Source organism: Aspergillus terreus, genomic scaffold (genome assembly GCF_000149615.1).
Source record: "Aspergillus terreus NIH2624 scaffold_10 genomic scaffold, whole genome shotgun sequence".
Lineage (NCBI taxonomy): Eukaryota > Fungi > Ascomycota > Eurotiomycetes > Eurotiales > Aspergillaceae > Aspergillus > Aspergillus terreus.
Window position 1 is genome coordinate 581082 of NT_165933.1, and position 16568 is coordinate 597649.

The following is a 16568-nucleotide window of genomic DNA, read 5'->3' on the forward strand; positions in this document are numbered from 1 at the left end:
TGACCATCGCTGCGGCAACTTTTTTTCTTGGACCATCAAAGCCTGGCCGAGTTCACACCCCCAACCAACACACCCCCGGGTCCTACAGCGCGGTCGCTGGGTTATTCGGAACAAAATGTCGTCAGACGAGATTGTCTGGCAGGTGATCAACCAGCAATTCTGCTCCTACAAGCTGAAGTGAGTTGAATGATGCCTTCTTGCCCCAATCCAAGTTTTTCTACGGCTCGTCCTAGACATGTGGAACGACAAACCCCAATGCAGCAATAAAACTGAATCACGAGGAAACAAAACTTACTGACACAAACAATCTCGACAGAACCACAAAGGGGCAAAATTTCTGCCGAAATGAATACAACGTCAGCGGCCTGTGCAACCGGCAGTCGTGCCCGCTGGCCAACTCGCGGTATGCGACGGTGCGGTCTGACCCGGAGACGGGGGCGATGTACCTGTACATGAAGACGGTGGAGCGGGCGCACATGCCCAGCAAGTGGTGGGAGCGGATACGGCTGTCGTCGAACTACGCGAAGGCGCTGGAGCAGGTGGACGAGCGGCTGATCTACTGGCCGAAGTTCCTGGTGCACAAGTGCAAGCAGCGCCTGACGCGCCTGACGCAGGTGGCGATTCGCATGAAGAAGCTGGCGAAGGAGGAGGAGCGCCTGGGCGAGCGGGTCGTGCCCAAGCTGGCGCCGAAGATCCGTCGGCGAGAGGAGACGCGCGAGCGCAAGGCCGAGTCGGCGGCCAAGGTGGAGCGGGCAATTGAGCGCGAGCTGATCGAGCGGTTGCGCAGCGGTGCGTACGGCGATCGGCCGCTGAACGTGGAGGAGGGCATCTGGAAGAAGGTGCTGCGTGGGTTGGAGCGCTCCGGTGATGGAGAGCGGGACGAGGATATGGATGATGGGGAGCTGGAGGACGAGGAGGAAGAGGGCGTTGGCGAGGTGGAGTATGTGAGTGACCTCGAGGATGAGGAGGATCTGGAGGATATCGAGGACTGGCTGGGTGCCGATTCCGCCGACTCGAGCGACGACTATGATGAGGAGGATGATGAGGACGAGGATGAGAGCGATGAGGAGAGTGACAAGGAGGACAGCGATGCTCCTAGCGACGAGGAAGAGGTCAAGAAACCCAAGCCAGGCTTCAAGCGGAAGCGTCCTGCTCCCCAGGCCAAGCCGCGCAAGAAGGGACCTCGGATTGAGATCGAGTATGAGACCGAGGGCACTGGCAAGGAGAACATCCTGGCCTAGGTGGAATATACCTAATGACCTCTTACAATGTTGGCGGGAAAACGAAGAGAAAAAGAAAAGCAATGGGGCTTGTTTCTGTATGGCGTTGAGTGGTTTTGTTGAGATTTCTTCTACTGTTTATCTTTCTGCTACTGTTGTGATCGGGTCCGTCATACCCTGCGTGACTTGCATATAGTGTTTTGCAGTAGACATCATGGAGTTATTCAAAGTTGAAGCCGAACATTTTAATGTCTCTATAGATAGGCTTAGCAGGCGGATCACGTGCGGGGGGAAACCAAGTGGAGCCAACATCATCATTCAATCCGACACACTCGCAGTGTCAACCATGTCCTGATCCCGCCCCTGCCATCCTCCTATTTCTTTGCTCCCTGCATTAGTCTGCTCTGCATTTCCCCAGTTCTGGTGTTCCTGGCGTTGTCGCATTTGTTCTCCTTCGTCAACATCGCCTCATCCATCTATCTGCACCCCCCGCATTCGTGGGCTATCGCCTCCCACGGAAGACCACATCACAAACGATACGCTCCACCAAACCACAGAATGACCTCGTATTTCTCATCCCTGACGTCCTCATCGGCGATCTCGAATCTGGGGACGCGGTTGAACTCGCTCCGACGTGCCATCACCCTCGGCGACGAGGGCGACGACCCCGATCACGAAGATTGCTCCCACATCTCCAACGTCCTCCGTGCGTACTATACCGAGAAGGGCCGTCCGTTTCCCTCCTGGCTCCCACCGGACCCCAAAGCGCCCCAGCCCTCGCCGGCCCGCACCATCGCGACCTCGCAGATTCAACCCGGCACCTATGGAAGTGCCCCTGGGGCGTCGGCGTACGGACGCAACAGCGGAGGCGGCCTAGGTGACCTCTGGGGAGACTCGGGAGCAGCCCAACCACCCGCTGCGCAGACGGCCAGCCTGCGACGAGGACGAGGGAACCCTGGCAGTGTGGGCAGTGCCCCTCCTTTGACCACTGCCAAAAGCGCACCCCACACTCCGATGGAGTCGCCGCCGATGCAGTCGGGATCACCATCGCTGCACCCCGCCGGAGCACGACCGCTGCCTAGCCAGCGGGCCGGATCCTACCAGACGGTCTCGGGAGGATTGCCCGGCACTCAGCCGCTGGAACGAGCTGCATCGGCCCAGGAGCGACTTCGCGCGAGATTACACGGCGGCCGATCCCCCAGCCCAGGTCAGGCTCCGGGCAATCGGCCGGGCTCGCCGTACTATGGAGGTGATCCCAGTGCGCGGAAGCCAGTTGGGTTGTCGGGGCGGCGGTGAAGGGAGTGCAGTGTATTTCAGGAAGATGGAAAAGTGACTGAGGACAGAGACTTGACATTCTAGGGTGATTCGTGGCGAAATTGTGTACATACAAGAAGAGATAGATCCTCTGGGTACTGCTGGCTGGTCCTGGGTTGGGATTCCGGGGGAGGTGGTTTGATTCAGATGAATATTTTATGATAATTAATACAGTCACTTCTATATGTTCTGTTGCTTATAGGTTGTACTAGGTAAAGGACAATCTGAAGAAGTGGATGGGTTGTTGTTGGGTGGACTGCTGACTGGGGAAGATATTCTAGAACCATTTTGGCCTTGTTGCTTCTTCCGTCTTCCCTTCTCCAACTCTTTTTTCCATCCACACGGAACAGGGAGCCAACATCCCATATTCTGGCACTAGTTTACCGACGTCTTCCGGATCACATGTCTGAGGTGCAGATGCAACAATACGCTAACTCTTGATGAGAATTGCCACCCCCAAGTATACCTGGTCGGGCAGGCGTAGGGCTTCTATACGTCCCCTCACGTATTCCCTGCAGGCTGACTGTTGGATAGATTGACAAGAAGCCAAACCAGGACAACCGACCCCTCGAGAAGATTCTCGAGAAGAAAAAGAGACTCGGATTAGCGTTGTCGGGAGAACGCATTGCCGTGAGCAGGAAATTCTCGTTGAGCCAAGCCAACAGCCGTCGGACGACTCCTCTCCACCATCGCGGGCCATCCCACGCTCTGGTGGGGATGGCCAACCCATGGTCGTGCCCACTCAAGCCTTCATCGACGAATCTTAACAATCCTCCAGGGCGAATGAAAGGCTCGGGAGTGAGATCCCCTCGTGCTGGGCGTTCCAAACTCTCCGAGACCGGCATCATTTCTCCCCTTTTGGGCCATCTCGACCGACGCGGCCCCCTGTTATGCTTCGTAAAACTCCGTCTGAATCTCACCCAACACAACAACAACCCCCGGAATCTCTCCGAGGTTCCACCGTCGCGGTTCGGCTTCGGCCTCGTCCCATGGGGATACTCTCGAAATGCCGTCTCGATTCTGGCCGGCCCTGTGGGGGATGGAGAGGCCTCTCCGTTTCTTCCCCATTCTTCCTCTCCAGACTCCTTGCGACTGGCCGTCATGCCCCCCCAGATGAACTTTACAACCCCTTCATCCCCACCCTTACGGCCTGCGGTTTTTTTTCCTGACCCCCTCTTTGCTTACCTTTTCTCCAATACCCTGTCGTTCTGGCAGTGTCATGGCTCCACACTCGGCCGGCGTGACCTGACTCGATGGTGAGCGCACAAGTCGACCGATGTCCTTATAACCCGGCCCGGGTGCCCTGGGGTGACTGGCTGGTCTCCCGTGAGCGTTAGCATTCGGACTGGATTTGTATTCAGTCCTCTGGGCTACACGTCGTCTGCGTTCCTCGTGCATCTACCGGGGCCATTTCAGGCGATAAACGCTTATTTCCAGTTATATCTTCCCATTATGTCTTCCCTGAAAGATGTCGAGGCGTCTCACGACGACCACAAGGAGGCTACCGCCTTGGAGATGGACGATGTCCTGCAGGATCCCAAGGCAACTGCCGAGTTCAACGAGGCGGCTATGGACGCTGAGATTCAACATCTGGAGGAACAGCTGCGCGATGTGAAGTCCACCGGCCTGCTGTTTTCCTTCTCGAACCCTGCGTATTTCACCTATGTGCTGGTCGCCTTCGCCTCGCTGGGTGGTCTCCTCTCCGGCCTGGACCAGTCCCTGATCAGTGGTGCCAACCTCATGATGCCTGGCTCCTTGCACCTGAATGACGGGGAGCAGAGTCTGGTCAATGCCGGCATGCCCCTGGGTGCCGTGGGTGGTGCCCTCATCCTGTCGCCGGCGAACGAATACCTCGGTCGTCGCATGGCTATCATTGTCTCCTGCATTCTTTACACCATCGGTGCCGGCTTGGAGGCTGGCGCAATTAATTTCGGTATGATGTTCGCCGGCCGTTTCGTCCTGGGAATGGGCGTCGGTCTGGAGGGCGGTACGGTCCCTGTCTATGTCGCGGAATGTGGTATGTATATCCTTTCCTAACAGTCTCTACCCCCGTCTGCTCCTCGCTAACCCTATCCAAGTGCCGAGTAAGATCCGTGGCAACCTGGTCTCGCTGTATCAGCTGAACATCGCCCTCGGCGAAGTCCTCGGCTACGCCGTCGCTGCCATCTTCATCGATGTTCCCGGTAACTGGCGCTACATTCTCGGCTCCTCTCTGGTCTTCTCGACCCTCCTCTTCATCGGCATGCTCTTCCTCCCCGAGAGTCCCCGTTTCCTGATGCACAAGGGCAAGCCGGTGCAAGCGTACGCCGTGTGGAAGCGCATCCGCGGTTTCGACACGCTGGAAGCCAAGGATGAGTTCCTCGGCATGCGGCAGGCCGTAGAGGCCGAGAACGAAGAACAGGCCAGGACGAAGAAGTTCGCCTGGATGGACTTCTTCACCGAGCCGCGCGCCCGCCGCGCCATGGTCTACGCCAATGTGATGGTCTTCCTGGGCCAGTTCACCGGCGTCAATGCCATCATGTACTACATGGGCGTTCTCATGCAGAAGATCGGCTTCGACGAGCGCAAGAGCGTCTTCATGTCGCTAGTGGGCGGCGGCTCGCTGCTCATCGGCACCATCCCAGCCGTGATGTACATGGAAAAGTTCGGCCGGCGCTACTGGGCCAACGCCATGCTGCCGGGCTTTTTTATCGGCCTCGTGCTCGTCGGCGCCGGTTACACCATCGATTACAACGTCCACCCCGCCGCCGCCGAGGGCCTTTACCTCACCGGCATCATCCTCTACATGGGCTTCTTCGGCTGCTACGCCTGCCTCACCTGGGTCATCCCCGCCGAGGTCTTCCCGACCTACCTGCGCAGTTACGGCATGACCACCGCCGACGCGAACCTCTTCCTCTGCTCGTTCATCGTCACCTACAACTTCACCCGCATGATGAACTCTATGACTCGTATCGGTCTCACGCTGGGTTTTTACGGTGGTATTGCGGCCATCGGCTGGGTCTACCAGATCCTGTTCATGCCGGAGACGAAGAACAAGTCGCTCGAGGAAATCGACGAGCTCTTCTCGCGTCCGACCTCGTCTATTGTCCGCGAAAACGTCAAGCAGACGGCTGGCATTATCCGCGACCTCTCTCGCTTCCGTTTGAAGAAGGTTTTTAGCCCGGGTGCCTAGTGTTCGAAATCAAAGAGACGTACAGTGTGTCGTGGGGGTAGTTGAGCTTCTTATACCATGTTGTTGACGATGATTATGTATGATATACGCATTATGTGTTAGTGCTAACGTGACACGTGCTCTACTCCAGTATAACATTCCCAAGAGATAATGGTTCACTCGTACTCCTAGTCGAAATAAATGAGATGACATTTCAAAGTCTATATCTAAATGAATGTCAGGAAGGTTACAACATCATACACGAAGCAGAAAATCGCTCCAAACACTTCCGAAACCCAAAGTCAGGAGGAAAGACAACCAAATAAAGGAAATTCATATGAAGAAAGCGAACGACTCAGCCACGCACTTTGCGATAGCTGGGCGGGCGCCAGGACCGCTTGATCAGTTTCCCAACCCAAACCGGCACTACGGCCACAGCGCAGACGGCGACCACGCGCCAGAGCCAGTCGACCGTGATGACGTATCTCAGGTCAAAGTAGCTCCCGAGGAAGGGAACGCTGGCGGCGTAGACCAGGGCGGTCCCGATAATACAGAAGATCATCACCGGGTGCCACGTGGTGATGGCAATGGCGACCATGAGGAGCTCGTTGAGGACAAGCGCCGTGAAGGACACGCTGATCAGCCGCGGGCCCGTTATCGTGTCGAGGAGAATCTGGGATAAGCCCTGGATCACAGCACCTTGGTAGACGGAGACGAGCACCCAGCCGAAGAACGACCGGTAGCTGAGACTGCGGCCTGTCTTGAGTTCCTTGTACAGCTCGGGGTAGAGGTTGGCCAGTTCTTCGTCCACGTCCCGGTCGAACACGAGCGAGAAGACCGGGGCGTTGGTGTAGACCGTCGCATAACCTACCATGAGCCAGTTGATGAACAGGCCTTTCGGGTCGAAATGGCTGGCAATGCTGTACATGGTTTGACAGGCGCTGATGATGAGACCACGGTGCATGATGAACTGGGCTAATTTGGCGGATCTTTTGTAAGAGTTGCGTCCGTGCCATACGAGGAGCTTGGTGAGGTGATGGAATTGGGTGATGCTGAAATCAGCGGCGAGAGAGGCTTGACGTCCCTCTTTGCCGACGATGCCGATTCCGACGTCTGCGGCTTGGATCATTGAGACGTCGTTTCCGCCATCTCCGATGCAGCATACTCGCTTCTTGGTGTGATGTCGAATCAGATCGGCCACCTCGGCCTTTTGCGTGGGAGAGCATCGACAGGCAATGACAGCGGGGAGAAGGACGGCCACGGAGATAAAGGCCGATCTGAACTGGCTGAGCATAAGGGAAAGAGATTCGCCGTCAATTAGCAGGCAGCAGTCGGTCTTGTTGCGCAGAAAGTCCAAAGCTTCTTGTGCAGTAGACTTATCCTTAACTTTAGCAACCGTGTGGATGTACTGGCCTCTGGCAACCAGCTTGGCAGAGATGGCCACACAGCGCGCGGTTTCGACTTTATCGCCGGTCAACATCCAGATCTTGACTCCTGCATTGCGGAGAAGCTCGAGCGACGGTTTGACATCGCGCTGCAGCCGATCCTCCACGCCAGTCACTCCCAGCAGCTCCAAGTCCCGTTCGAGGTACTCGCCGATGACTTTGGCCATACCAACGTCTCGGCCGTGGAGCGCAAGCGAAGCCTGTTTATATTTCGTGGTGAATTCCTGATACTGCTGGGAGGAAAGCCGTCTGCGTCCGACCACTAGCGTCCGCAAACCTTCGCGGGCCATGTTCGCAGTTTCTTCATCCAGCCAGTCATTGGCTGCAACGATTGTGGACATAACGGTATCCGCACCCTTCTGGTAGAACCATATCTCGCTCTCCGTCTTCGGTGACTCCAGTATTTCCTCGCCCGTCTCAAATTGAACGATGATCCCCATGCGCTTGCTATCCGACGTGAAGGGGAATATCTCCAGGATGCGGACCCGCACAACAACGTTGCCCGTGTGGGTAGATTCAAGCACAATCGACTGGCGATCACGATAGGATAGCTTGAGCCCAACCTCCTCCGTGTAACGTACAATGGCAATTTCGTCAGGCGATGAAGCTTGGTAGTTCGTTACCTTCACTCCATCTTCTTCGTCGGTGGTTGGGGTGACATTGTGGCATAGAGCAAGAGCCAGGACGATGTCTCTGACGCGCGAACCAATCTCCCTTCTCGTCCGCGGAGCCGCTCCAAGTCCAGCTTGGGTTCCGAATGCTGCCGATGGTGTCGTGAGGGAGTTGCCCGTGAAGCTTTGTCGGATATATGACGCGACCTCCTCCATGGCATCATTTGCGTAGGAGACAGTGCCAACATGGATCTTTTTCAGCTCCATTTCTACTACTGTCAGCGATATGATAATTCGAATAAAAAGCACAGAGATGGGATTACCATTTTGGGTCAATGTCCCCGTCTTGTCCGAAAGGAGATACTCAATCCGGCCGAGATCTTCGGGAATTGTACTTGTTCTCACAACAGTATCCGGGATATCTTTGTCTCGTTCGATGAATCTGCCATACACGGACTTCGCCATGTCTAGGTTGACCCGCAAGCTCATGGGAATGATCGTGGAGAAGAGAATCAAGTAGATCATGATCGCGATGTACCACTCCTTGTCGTTGGTCGGTTCAAAACCTTCTAGAGCAACCAAGATGATGGATAACGTGAGGGTCAATGCACATAGGATTTTGGTCAAGTTGTTGATTTCATATTCCAAAAGCCCGACCTTGGAGCGCGAGGGTGATGTTGACAACGCGGCGCGAGTTTGAGAACCAGTGTAGATAATGACGGCGTACGTAATCGTGTTTGACGCGAGGACAGTATTGGCCCATGCCGTATTGTCAATGGTGAGAGGAGCCGAGTTTGCTTGCGCGCCCTCATGTTCGTCGGGTTCGTCCGTTTTATTTAGATGAGGGTCGTAGAATCCAGCCGGCGGTCCAAGTTCGATAGCACCCACGAATTCATTGACCTGTTTGTCCGGGGCGCTTGCGGTGACCTTCAATCGTGTAAAGTCCCTGAAGGAGAGACTTTGAGATAGAACGGAGGGTAAGCGCAGCTTCCAGTCCGTTTCTCCATCGAGTTGATCGGTACGAATGAAGGTATCGCTGGCCGACGAGACAGCCGCAGCATTTGGCGTTGCACTTGAGCTAGGCTCTGCGTCCACCGGATCCTGGTCTGGATTGAGAAGATCTGCAGATTCCGTGATGGGGTCTTTAGTGATTGTGGTCGAGTCATTGGATATGCTCTTCAAGATCACAACATCGGCCGGTAGACGTTGGTTCTTGCGAACCTTCAAGACGTCACCGACCTTTAGGTCACGCGACCTCTTTGTTATCTCCACCGCCCCGTCATTGTCCGGGCGCGGCTCGCCGGGATGTGTCCTTCTGCTCAAAGATCTGTCAAAGGAAAGGACAGTAAATTCCTCCGCATTTGCTTCCGCGTCCCTTCTCCGACGGCCGATATCATCCAAGGCTTCCTTTCCCAGGGATATGGAGACGACAAACGCTAAAGGTGCAATATAAGACGACATATAACCTATCCGAAGGACGGGAATGATTTGTGAAAGTGCGACGAGAAGGAAGTAGATGTTAAAGAAAAAGGAGAACTCGTTGTATAGGGTCCGTGGGAGGAAGCTCCACGGAGTGTATTTCGCGTTGGAAACGACATTTGCGGGGTATTTGGATGTTTGGGCCTGCCCAACTAGGACATCTCGAGGCGGTTTGGTCTCCGGGATGTTGTTTGCTGCTGATCGACGCGAATATCCAAAAAGGGAGGCTTTGAGACTGGAGAAGCGTAATCGGCGACCTGGCGGAGACACCCGCTCATCATCTCTGAATGAGCGAGTGGAACTGCGCCTGCCCTCGTGAAGGAGGGGCGCATCGTCGTCCGTATAGTTGCGTGAACTTGCGTGTGATCTTCGTTGTCCGTCATCGTCGCGTTCCTCCAGTAAACCTTCCATATCCTCCGAACTTCGTTGAAGTCCAGAGGGAGTCCGTCTCCACATGCGATTCCCTACACCGACTCGCAGATTTCTCAGCGCTATTCCAGGGCCCTGGCTCCTGTATCTCGGTGGCTCATCCCGGATTTGTGCTGTGGTTGGGTCGAGTTCCTCCAGGTCTAGATCTGTATCGGAGCCGGAGTCACCGGCGATGCTGGCGCGGCTGTGGGGATGAAGGTAATCGGAGGACGAAGGCATGACGGGCAGTGCAATCGCGGATGTTATGGAGAGATCCTCATAAAAGTGGCGCGGTTCCCAAGGTCCTGCACCAACCGCTAGAGTTCATGTCACTGTGAGCTACTGACAGGGTGGTTCCGCGGGACCATTGTTATTTGATCGTGGAGAAAGCCGGGATTGCGCTAGAAGGGGCGATGAAGACCAGCCGATGAAACAAATGTTGCAGAGACAATTGGAAAGATTTGAGGCAGGAGAGTTGAGCAGTGGTTGGAGTCTTTGTTTCTTGGTCATGGCCATGGTGGCCTGGAATGCGATGATGGCAGGCGGAGACAGCTCCGATCACATGATTGGCCGTGGCGGTTCAGGTATATGAGGATGAAACCGCGATGGTTTACAATTTCAATGAGGAGATTGGGCTTGGAGAGTATGCAAAGAGCTCTATGACTGTGTATAGACTGTGGAACATTATGATTCGTGTTGTATCTGGTGTTGAGCAAAGTCTATAGTCGGTATACCAACATAAGATATTTGTGCATCTGCTGAGTCATTCCCCATTTATGCACGGCAAACGCATAGGTGGCAGTTATGATGTCGGAGTTAACGCTATCATTTGCTTTCCTTCCGGTGTAATCCATCACGGCTCCCAATCGCGACCAAACGCGCCATCTCCCTCGGTAATGCAGTCATGACCTTGCTATGCTTCAACTTTCTGTGATGCATCCGGTCTAATTAATCACTACGTCTCTTTGACTCCGTGCATCGTTCGTTTTCTCGCATCTGACTTTCCATGTCTTGTTAATTAATATCTTTGTTACCCCTATACCTCTGCTAGTTGCCGCGTTGATCTGGGTAAGCATGATTTTTCAAACAACATGTCCGGTCTCCCATCTTAGACTAACAATTTGAGGATTTTTAGCGACCATGGCAGCTTCTGAACAGTTCGCCTCGTGGAATCCAGCGTTACGATCCGAGGACCATTCGATACCTACGATAGAGAACACCCTCGACCAACAACCAACTTCCCCGGCTGAACAAGTGGAATCTCAAGCTAAGACCGTCACTCCACCACCCCAAGAAGACTCCCCACTCCAAGAGGTTCCGGAAGATGTAGTGGACACGGTTGTTCCGCCTGTGAGTGGTGATACTCAACCGATCGCAAACGCCCTCGACCAAGATCAAACCCAACCCCAGCCTGAAGAGACCGATCGCGATATCCCACCTATGATTGTCGATACCCCCAAGGATACACAAGAAACTCAAGAGTCGGTCCCAAGAAATGCGACTGATGAAGGAAACGTTTTTTCGCTTGAAAGCAACGACTCGGCATTCCCAACCACGCAGAATGCGCCAGATCTGTCGTGGGCTGAGGACAGTCAGCCGCAAGCCGTCGAGCGACATGATGATTCGGTGTGGACTCTGCATCAACAAAGCAAGGAAACTCCCACCTCTCCCAACGGCGATTTCGGCACTACGAGCCATGATCTCTGGGGCAGCCCTACTTCCCCCGGTGGTGAGCACGATTTCTTTGACCAGCTGAAGACGCAAACAAAACCGATTTACGTACCCCCCGAGTCCGAATCCCGATATGAAGAAGGTGTCCCACTGCTGGACGAAGGCGTCTCTTCACCGACCGAGCCAACGGCCAACCAAGAAAGCCGCATAGACCAGATATTCGATGGTGACGAAGATGAAGAGGGCGCTTTCTTTAACGAGGTGCAGGAGTCAGCTTCAACAGACGAATCCCGACCCTACGGCCACATGACACGTAAAAGCACGTCCCAAGTTCTGGACTCTCTTGACACTTCCATGAAATCTCCGGTTAGCGATGCTTCGCCAACGGCTCGGGAGTTCGACAACATTTTGGCTGCGGCGGCCTCCGGGAACCAGGTGAAGAAGTCCACGTCGGAGGAAGATCTAGCTGCGAGGTGGCAAGCCGAGCTCTCGGATGAGGAACCTGAACCGGCCCCTGAGGATGACCTGGCGGCGCGGTGGCAGGCAGAACTCGACGATGACGATGATATGCTTTTGGAGGATGAAACTTCGGGGGAGTTGCCAAACCAGGAGATGCACATGAATGGAATCGCTTCACAGGCCGCGCCGCCTGTTCTGAGCAGCCCTTTTGGAACGCCGGAGAGTGCAGCTCGGCCCAAGGCACAGCCAACATCTTACACGCCGCATCAACCGTCTACATCAGATCTACTTCAAGGGATCCCCGCGCAGGGATATGCTCAGGGAAACACCACAACAGCTCCCAACTACTTTGCGCCTCAGCCGCCGAAACCCGCTACGAGCAGAGCGGAAAGCTTCGCGGAACGTTCCAAAGAAGGGTACAAATCACCATACGATCTGCCTGAGGATCTGGCTCGCCCTCGCAGAGCTGCCGCGACGCATCGGCCGGTGGTGGTGCCTGGCAATAATATGGCTCCAGGTCCACCCGCCGCCAGTGTTCCCCCTCCTCAAAGGGCTCCCTCCATGCCGACTCCCCCAATGGCTACATTGCCAAGTACAACAACGGCTCCGCCAGCTCCGCCGAAGAACTTCTATGAAGAGCTACCCCCGCCACCGCCTAAACCGCAATCTAGGCCGTCCAGTTCTGGACGCTATACTCCGGGTCCGGCGTCGTCTCACCCAGTTCTGCCGCCACCTTCCAATCCATATGCTGCTGTTCCACCTCCACCCACGGTTGATTCTAGTATACCGCCTCACTTGCATCAGCCGGAAAAGACGGATCCATATGTAAATCTTCTCGCACCCAGTGCGCCAAGCGCACCAAGCGCGCCCAGTGCCGCGTCTCGGTATTCGCCCAAACCTCCTTCTCTACAAGGTGGAGTCAAACCTCCGCCGTCTCCTCGGTATTCTCCGGCACCACCTCCGTCCACCGCGCCTGTGCCCCCTCGCAATCGCTATGCGTCTCAACCTTCCAGTGGACCTGGTCAGACGGCTGTTCTCCCGTTCCAGCCTCGGACGTCGAGCCCATTGGCTTATCATGAGAAGGTCTCTTATCAGCCACAGGAAGGCCTCCGGAAGCCGTCATTTGCTGAGCAAGAATCGGCCGCGGGTCCTCAAAACGAGATACAGGAGCAGCCCGTTGGACATCATGTCGGCCAATCTGTCCCTGGTGGAACGGTGGTGGATACGCAGAACACCGGTGCGCCAATGGCTCCTCAGCAGACCTCTCCTCCCCGGAATCCCTATGCTCCCCCGGCTTATGTGAATGACTTTTCCAAGCGTGTGGCGCCTATGACTAGCGCTCCTCCACCAGCTTCTGCACCACCAGCCACTGAAACACAATTCATGCCACCTCGCAGATCGCAGACACAATCCCCTAGTCAGCAAGTCTTGGGCCCCAGGCTTTCCGTGCCGGCGGTCGATCCTTTGCAACGACCTGCTTCGGTTCACGGCTCCGGGTCTCCGACAAAGTCCTCTAGTCCGTATGCTCCTTCAGCTCCTGCCCATAACCGCGTGGCTTCACAGCAGCTCGAATTTATCCCGCCAACTGATGGCCAAGAATTGGATCCTCTTGAGAGGTGGAGAGGAGCACCCATCGTCAAATTTGGATTTGGTGGTGCGATCGTTTCGTGCTTCCCCAAACACATACCACGCTACACGGCTGGCCAACCTGCGCCAAAGATCATGGCCGCTCCCGGTGAAGCTAGGATACACCAGCTCCGCGACTGGGTTCCCATTGCAGACAGTATCGTTCAACATCCTGGCCCTCTCAAGAATAAGTCCAAGAAGAAGGACTTGCTTGCTTGGTTGTCTAGCAAGATTGCCCAGTTTGAAAACGAGGGCATCTCGGAAGCTGCCCAATTACACCCAGAATCTGGCATGCGCCATGATGAGAAGATCCTGCTATGGAAGATCATCCGAATCCTGGTGGAACATGACGGTACTTTGGAAGGATCAGAACCCATCAAAAAGGCCTTGCGTGGTGTCATTTTCCCTCATCTGGCAGAGAATCCTGACTCTAGTGAAAGCTATGGAGCCAATGTCCCGTCTTTTGGTGACATTAAGCCATTAGATGCGCCATCAAAGTCCGACGCGATGGATCCTCAAGCAATCGGGAACCTTCGAAATTACCTTCTTCTTGGAGACCGAGAAAAAGCAGTTTGGAGTGCAGTAGATAACCGGCTCTGGGGTCATGCGATGGTTATCGCGTCGACCATGGACAAGTCGGTCTGGAAGCAAGTGGTCCAGGAGTTCGTCCGGCGCGAAGTCCGGTCTGCAACCGGCAACACCGAATCCCTGGCCGCGCTCTATGAGATATTTGCAGGCAACGTTGAGGAAAGCATTGATGAACTCGTCCCACCGTCCGCAAGAGCCGGTATGCAGATGATTAGCACGGTTGACGGACATGGGCCAGCCAAGAACGCCTTGGACGGTTTGAATAGTTGGAGAGATACTTTGGGTTTGGTGCTGAACAACCGTAGCCCTGACGATCACCAGGCGCTTCTGTCTCTTGGCCGGCTTCTTCTGTCCTATGGCCGCGTCGAAGCCGCGCACATTTGTTTCATTTTCTCGCGCGCTGCAGTCTTTGGCGGGGCTGATGATCCGCAGTCATGCATCGTCCTCCTCGGTGCTGATCATCAACATTTGCCATCTACTATCTTGCAGGATGAGGATGCCTTTTTGCTTACCGAGGCGTACGAATATGCCACAACGATCCTGGCGGGAGCTCCCATGGCCACACTTCCTCATCTCTTGGCGTTCAAGCTGCTTCACGCTTGGTCTCTCGCTGACCGTGGACGCAAAGCCGAGGCTCAACAGTATTGCGACGCGATCGCGGCATCCCTCAAATCCACCACGAAGCCTTCCGGATACCACAATCAGCATTTGTTGTTCGGCGTGGACGAATTATCAGCCCGCCTTAGACAAACTACCAATGATGGCGGGTCCTCTTGGATATCAAAGCCAAGTATGGAGAAGGTGTCAGGCTCGATGTGGGCGAAATTCAATAGCTTTGTCGCGGGCGATGATAGCGATGCAGCCTCTACAGGCTCTGGAAAGGCTGGAGAAGGTGATGTCGGTCCCTTTGCCAGATTTACGGGGACTCCTACCGTGAGCCGATCACCGTCGGTCACGGATCTGTATGGCCCCTATGCGGCGTCTGCAGCTCAGCCTATTCCTAGCAGCGGACCCTCCCGTTACCAGCCAAATAACCAATATGCCCCTAATGCATCTCCTGAACAACCTCGCGGACGGTCTTCGATGGACTCCCAGCGCTCATCATCCTATGGATTTCCCTTTCCCACAGCGACGGGGATCTCAGGAGCCTGCAACGCCCATGGAGAACACCTTCTACCAGGGAGGCGGGCCTTACGGCTCTCCACCTGCCGTTGGATACCAATCCACGCCCCCGCAGACGTCTTACATGCCACTTGCCCCTGTTGAAGAGGATTCCGCTACTCAGTCTTACCCTGCTGCATCCGCACCGCCGCACGAACCTGCCATGAACACGTCTCCGTACTTGCCGCCTGGCGGGCCATCTAGCCAGCCACTCAATCGGGGTTCCATGATGGACTCTCAGACGGGTGCATCTAGCTACATGCCGGCCGAAACTAGTGGGTCTAGCTATACGCCTCCTACTTTCAACACTGGCTATGAACCCCCCACCATCGAGACAACGGCTGCACCGGATACCCAATCGACGGACGAACCTGCTGATGATGTGCCTCTGAAAAAGAAAAAGTCTTTCATGGACGACGATGATGACGATGACATTGCAGCCCGTGCTGCGGCCCTTCAGAAGGCGGAGAAGGAACGAAAGGACCGTGAAGCGGAGGAGAATTTCCGCAGAATTGCGGAGGCCGAAGGTAAGAGTCTTGATCTACACGCCAATTCAGAGCAGAGACTGACTGTCACTTCCAGCCAAGAATGCACCTCAACAAAAGAAGTCGTCGTGGTGGCCTGGGTGGTTCGGAGGCGGCAAGAAAGAAGAGAACAACAACTCTGGTGGCCCCATCCGTGCTAAGCTCGGCGAAGAGAATTCGTTCTACTACGACAAAGAGCTCAAGAAATGGGTCAACAAAAAGGATCCTAACAGTGCCACTGTATCCCGTGGTACACCACCCCCACCAAGAGGAGCTGCTCCTCCTAGCAGGACTGCCAGTGGCAGTAGTGCTCCTCCGCCGGCTGCTTCTCCTAAGCCGCCTGGCCCTGACAGTCGACCTACCTCCTCTGCTGGTGCTCCTCCGCCGCAAACTGGAAGCCCAGCACCATCACTACTTGGTGCTCCTCCCCCGTTCCTCAACGCGGTTCCCCGATCTGTCTCTACAGGCGCGGCTGCACCACCGACACGTCCCGGTAGTTCTTCCGGGCCGCCGCCTCGTCCAGCAACGTCACTGAGCACAGCAAGCTCGATAGACGATTTGCTTGGTCCGCCGCAGGCACGCAAGGGCGGCACTGTCAAGGGCAAAAAGAAAGGCAGATACGTCGATGTGATGGCGAAATAAGATGTCTCCATTGTCGATGACCCGTACCTAACACTTTTCTGCGATTTGCTTTCTTCTCTATGAAGCGCGTTCTGGCTTACGGTCAGGTATAGAATTGTTGAACAAGCTTGCAAAAAGTCTTTGCATATCGTGTCCCTGCGGGGACACGACTTGATCTTAGGACCTTCTCGAGTGATTGACGACGTCGATCATTCATGTATTCTACATATGTCATGTGCATTTACATATTGGCTTTTCTGCGTGTTTCCCTTTGCTAATGATTTCATTTT

The 16568-nt window shown here is 55.1% G+C and overlaps 5 protein-coding genes across 5 annotated transcripts; 4 read left to right on the forward strand and 1 right to left on the reverse strand.

Moving 5' to 3' along the window:
- Positions 1 to 115: 115 nt before the first annotated feature.
- ATEG_07051 (66S preribosome component MAK16) lies at positions 116 to 1241 on the forward strand (the record flags this gene model as incomplete). Its single annotated transcript, XM_001209737.1, has 2 exons — positions 116 to 177; positions 317 to 1241. The coding sequence occupies 2 exons, from the start codon at positions 116 to 118 to the stop codon at positions 1239 to 1241; spliced, it is 987 nt and encodes a 328-aa protein (XP_001209737.1).
- A 537-nt stretch (positions 1242 to 1778) lies between these two features.
- On the forward strand, positions 1779 to 2516 carry ATEG_07052 (uncharacterized protein; the record flags this gene model as incomplete). Its single annotated transcript, XM_001209738.1, has 1 exon — positions 1779 to 2516. The coding sequence occupies one exon, from the start codon at positions 1779 to 1781 to the stop codon at positions 2514 to 2516; it is 738 nt and encodes a 245-aa protein (XP_001209738.1).
- Positions 2517 to 3986: 1470 nt separating this feature from the next.
- On the forward strand, positions 3987 to 5706 carry ATEG_07053 (putative MFS sugar transporter; the record flags this gene model as incomplete). The annotated part of the gene is made up of 2 exons (XM_001209739.1): positions 3987 to 4551; positions 4613 to 5706. The coding sequence occupies 2 exons, from the start codon at positions 3987 to 3989 to the stop codon at positions 5704 to 5706; spliced, it is 1659 nt and encodes a 552-aa protein (XP_001209739.1).
- A 334-nt stretch (positions 5707 to 6040) lies between these two features.
- On the reverse strand, positions 6041 to 9868 carry ATEG_07054 (aminophospholipid-translocating P4-type ATPase NEO1; the record flags this gene model as incomplete). The annotated part of the gene is made up of 2 exons (XM_001209740.1): positions 6041 to 6967; positions 7073 to 9868. 2 exons carry the CDS (start codon positions 9866 to 9868, stop codon positions 6041 to 6043), a joined length of 3723 nt encoding a protein of 1240 aa, XP_001209740.1.
- A 900-nt stretch (positions 9869 to 10768) lies between these two features.
- sec16 (COPII coat assembly protein SEC16) lies at positions 10769 to 16299 on the forward strand (the record flags this gene model as incomplete). The annotated part of the gene is made up of 3 exons (XM_001209741.1): positions 10769 to 14905; positions 14961 to 15660; positions 15716 to 16299. 3 exons carry the CDS (start codon positions 10769 to 10771, stop codon positions 16297 to 16299), a joined length of 5421 nt encoding a protein of 1806 aa, XP_001209741.1.
- Positions 16300 to 16568: the final 269 nt, after the last annotated feature.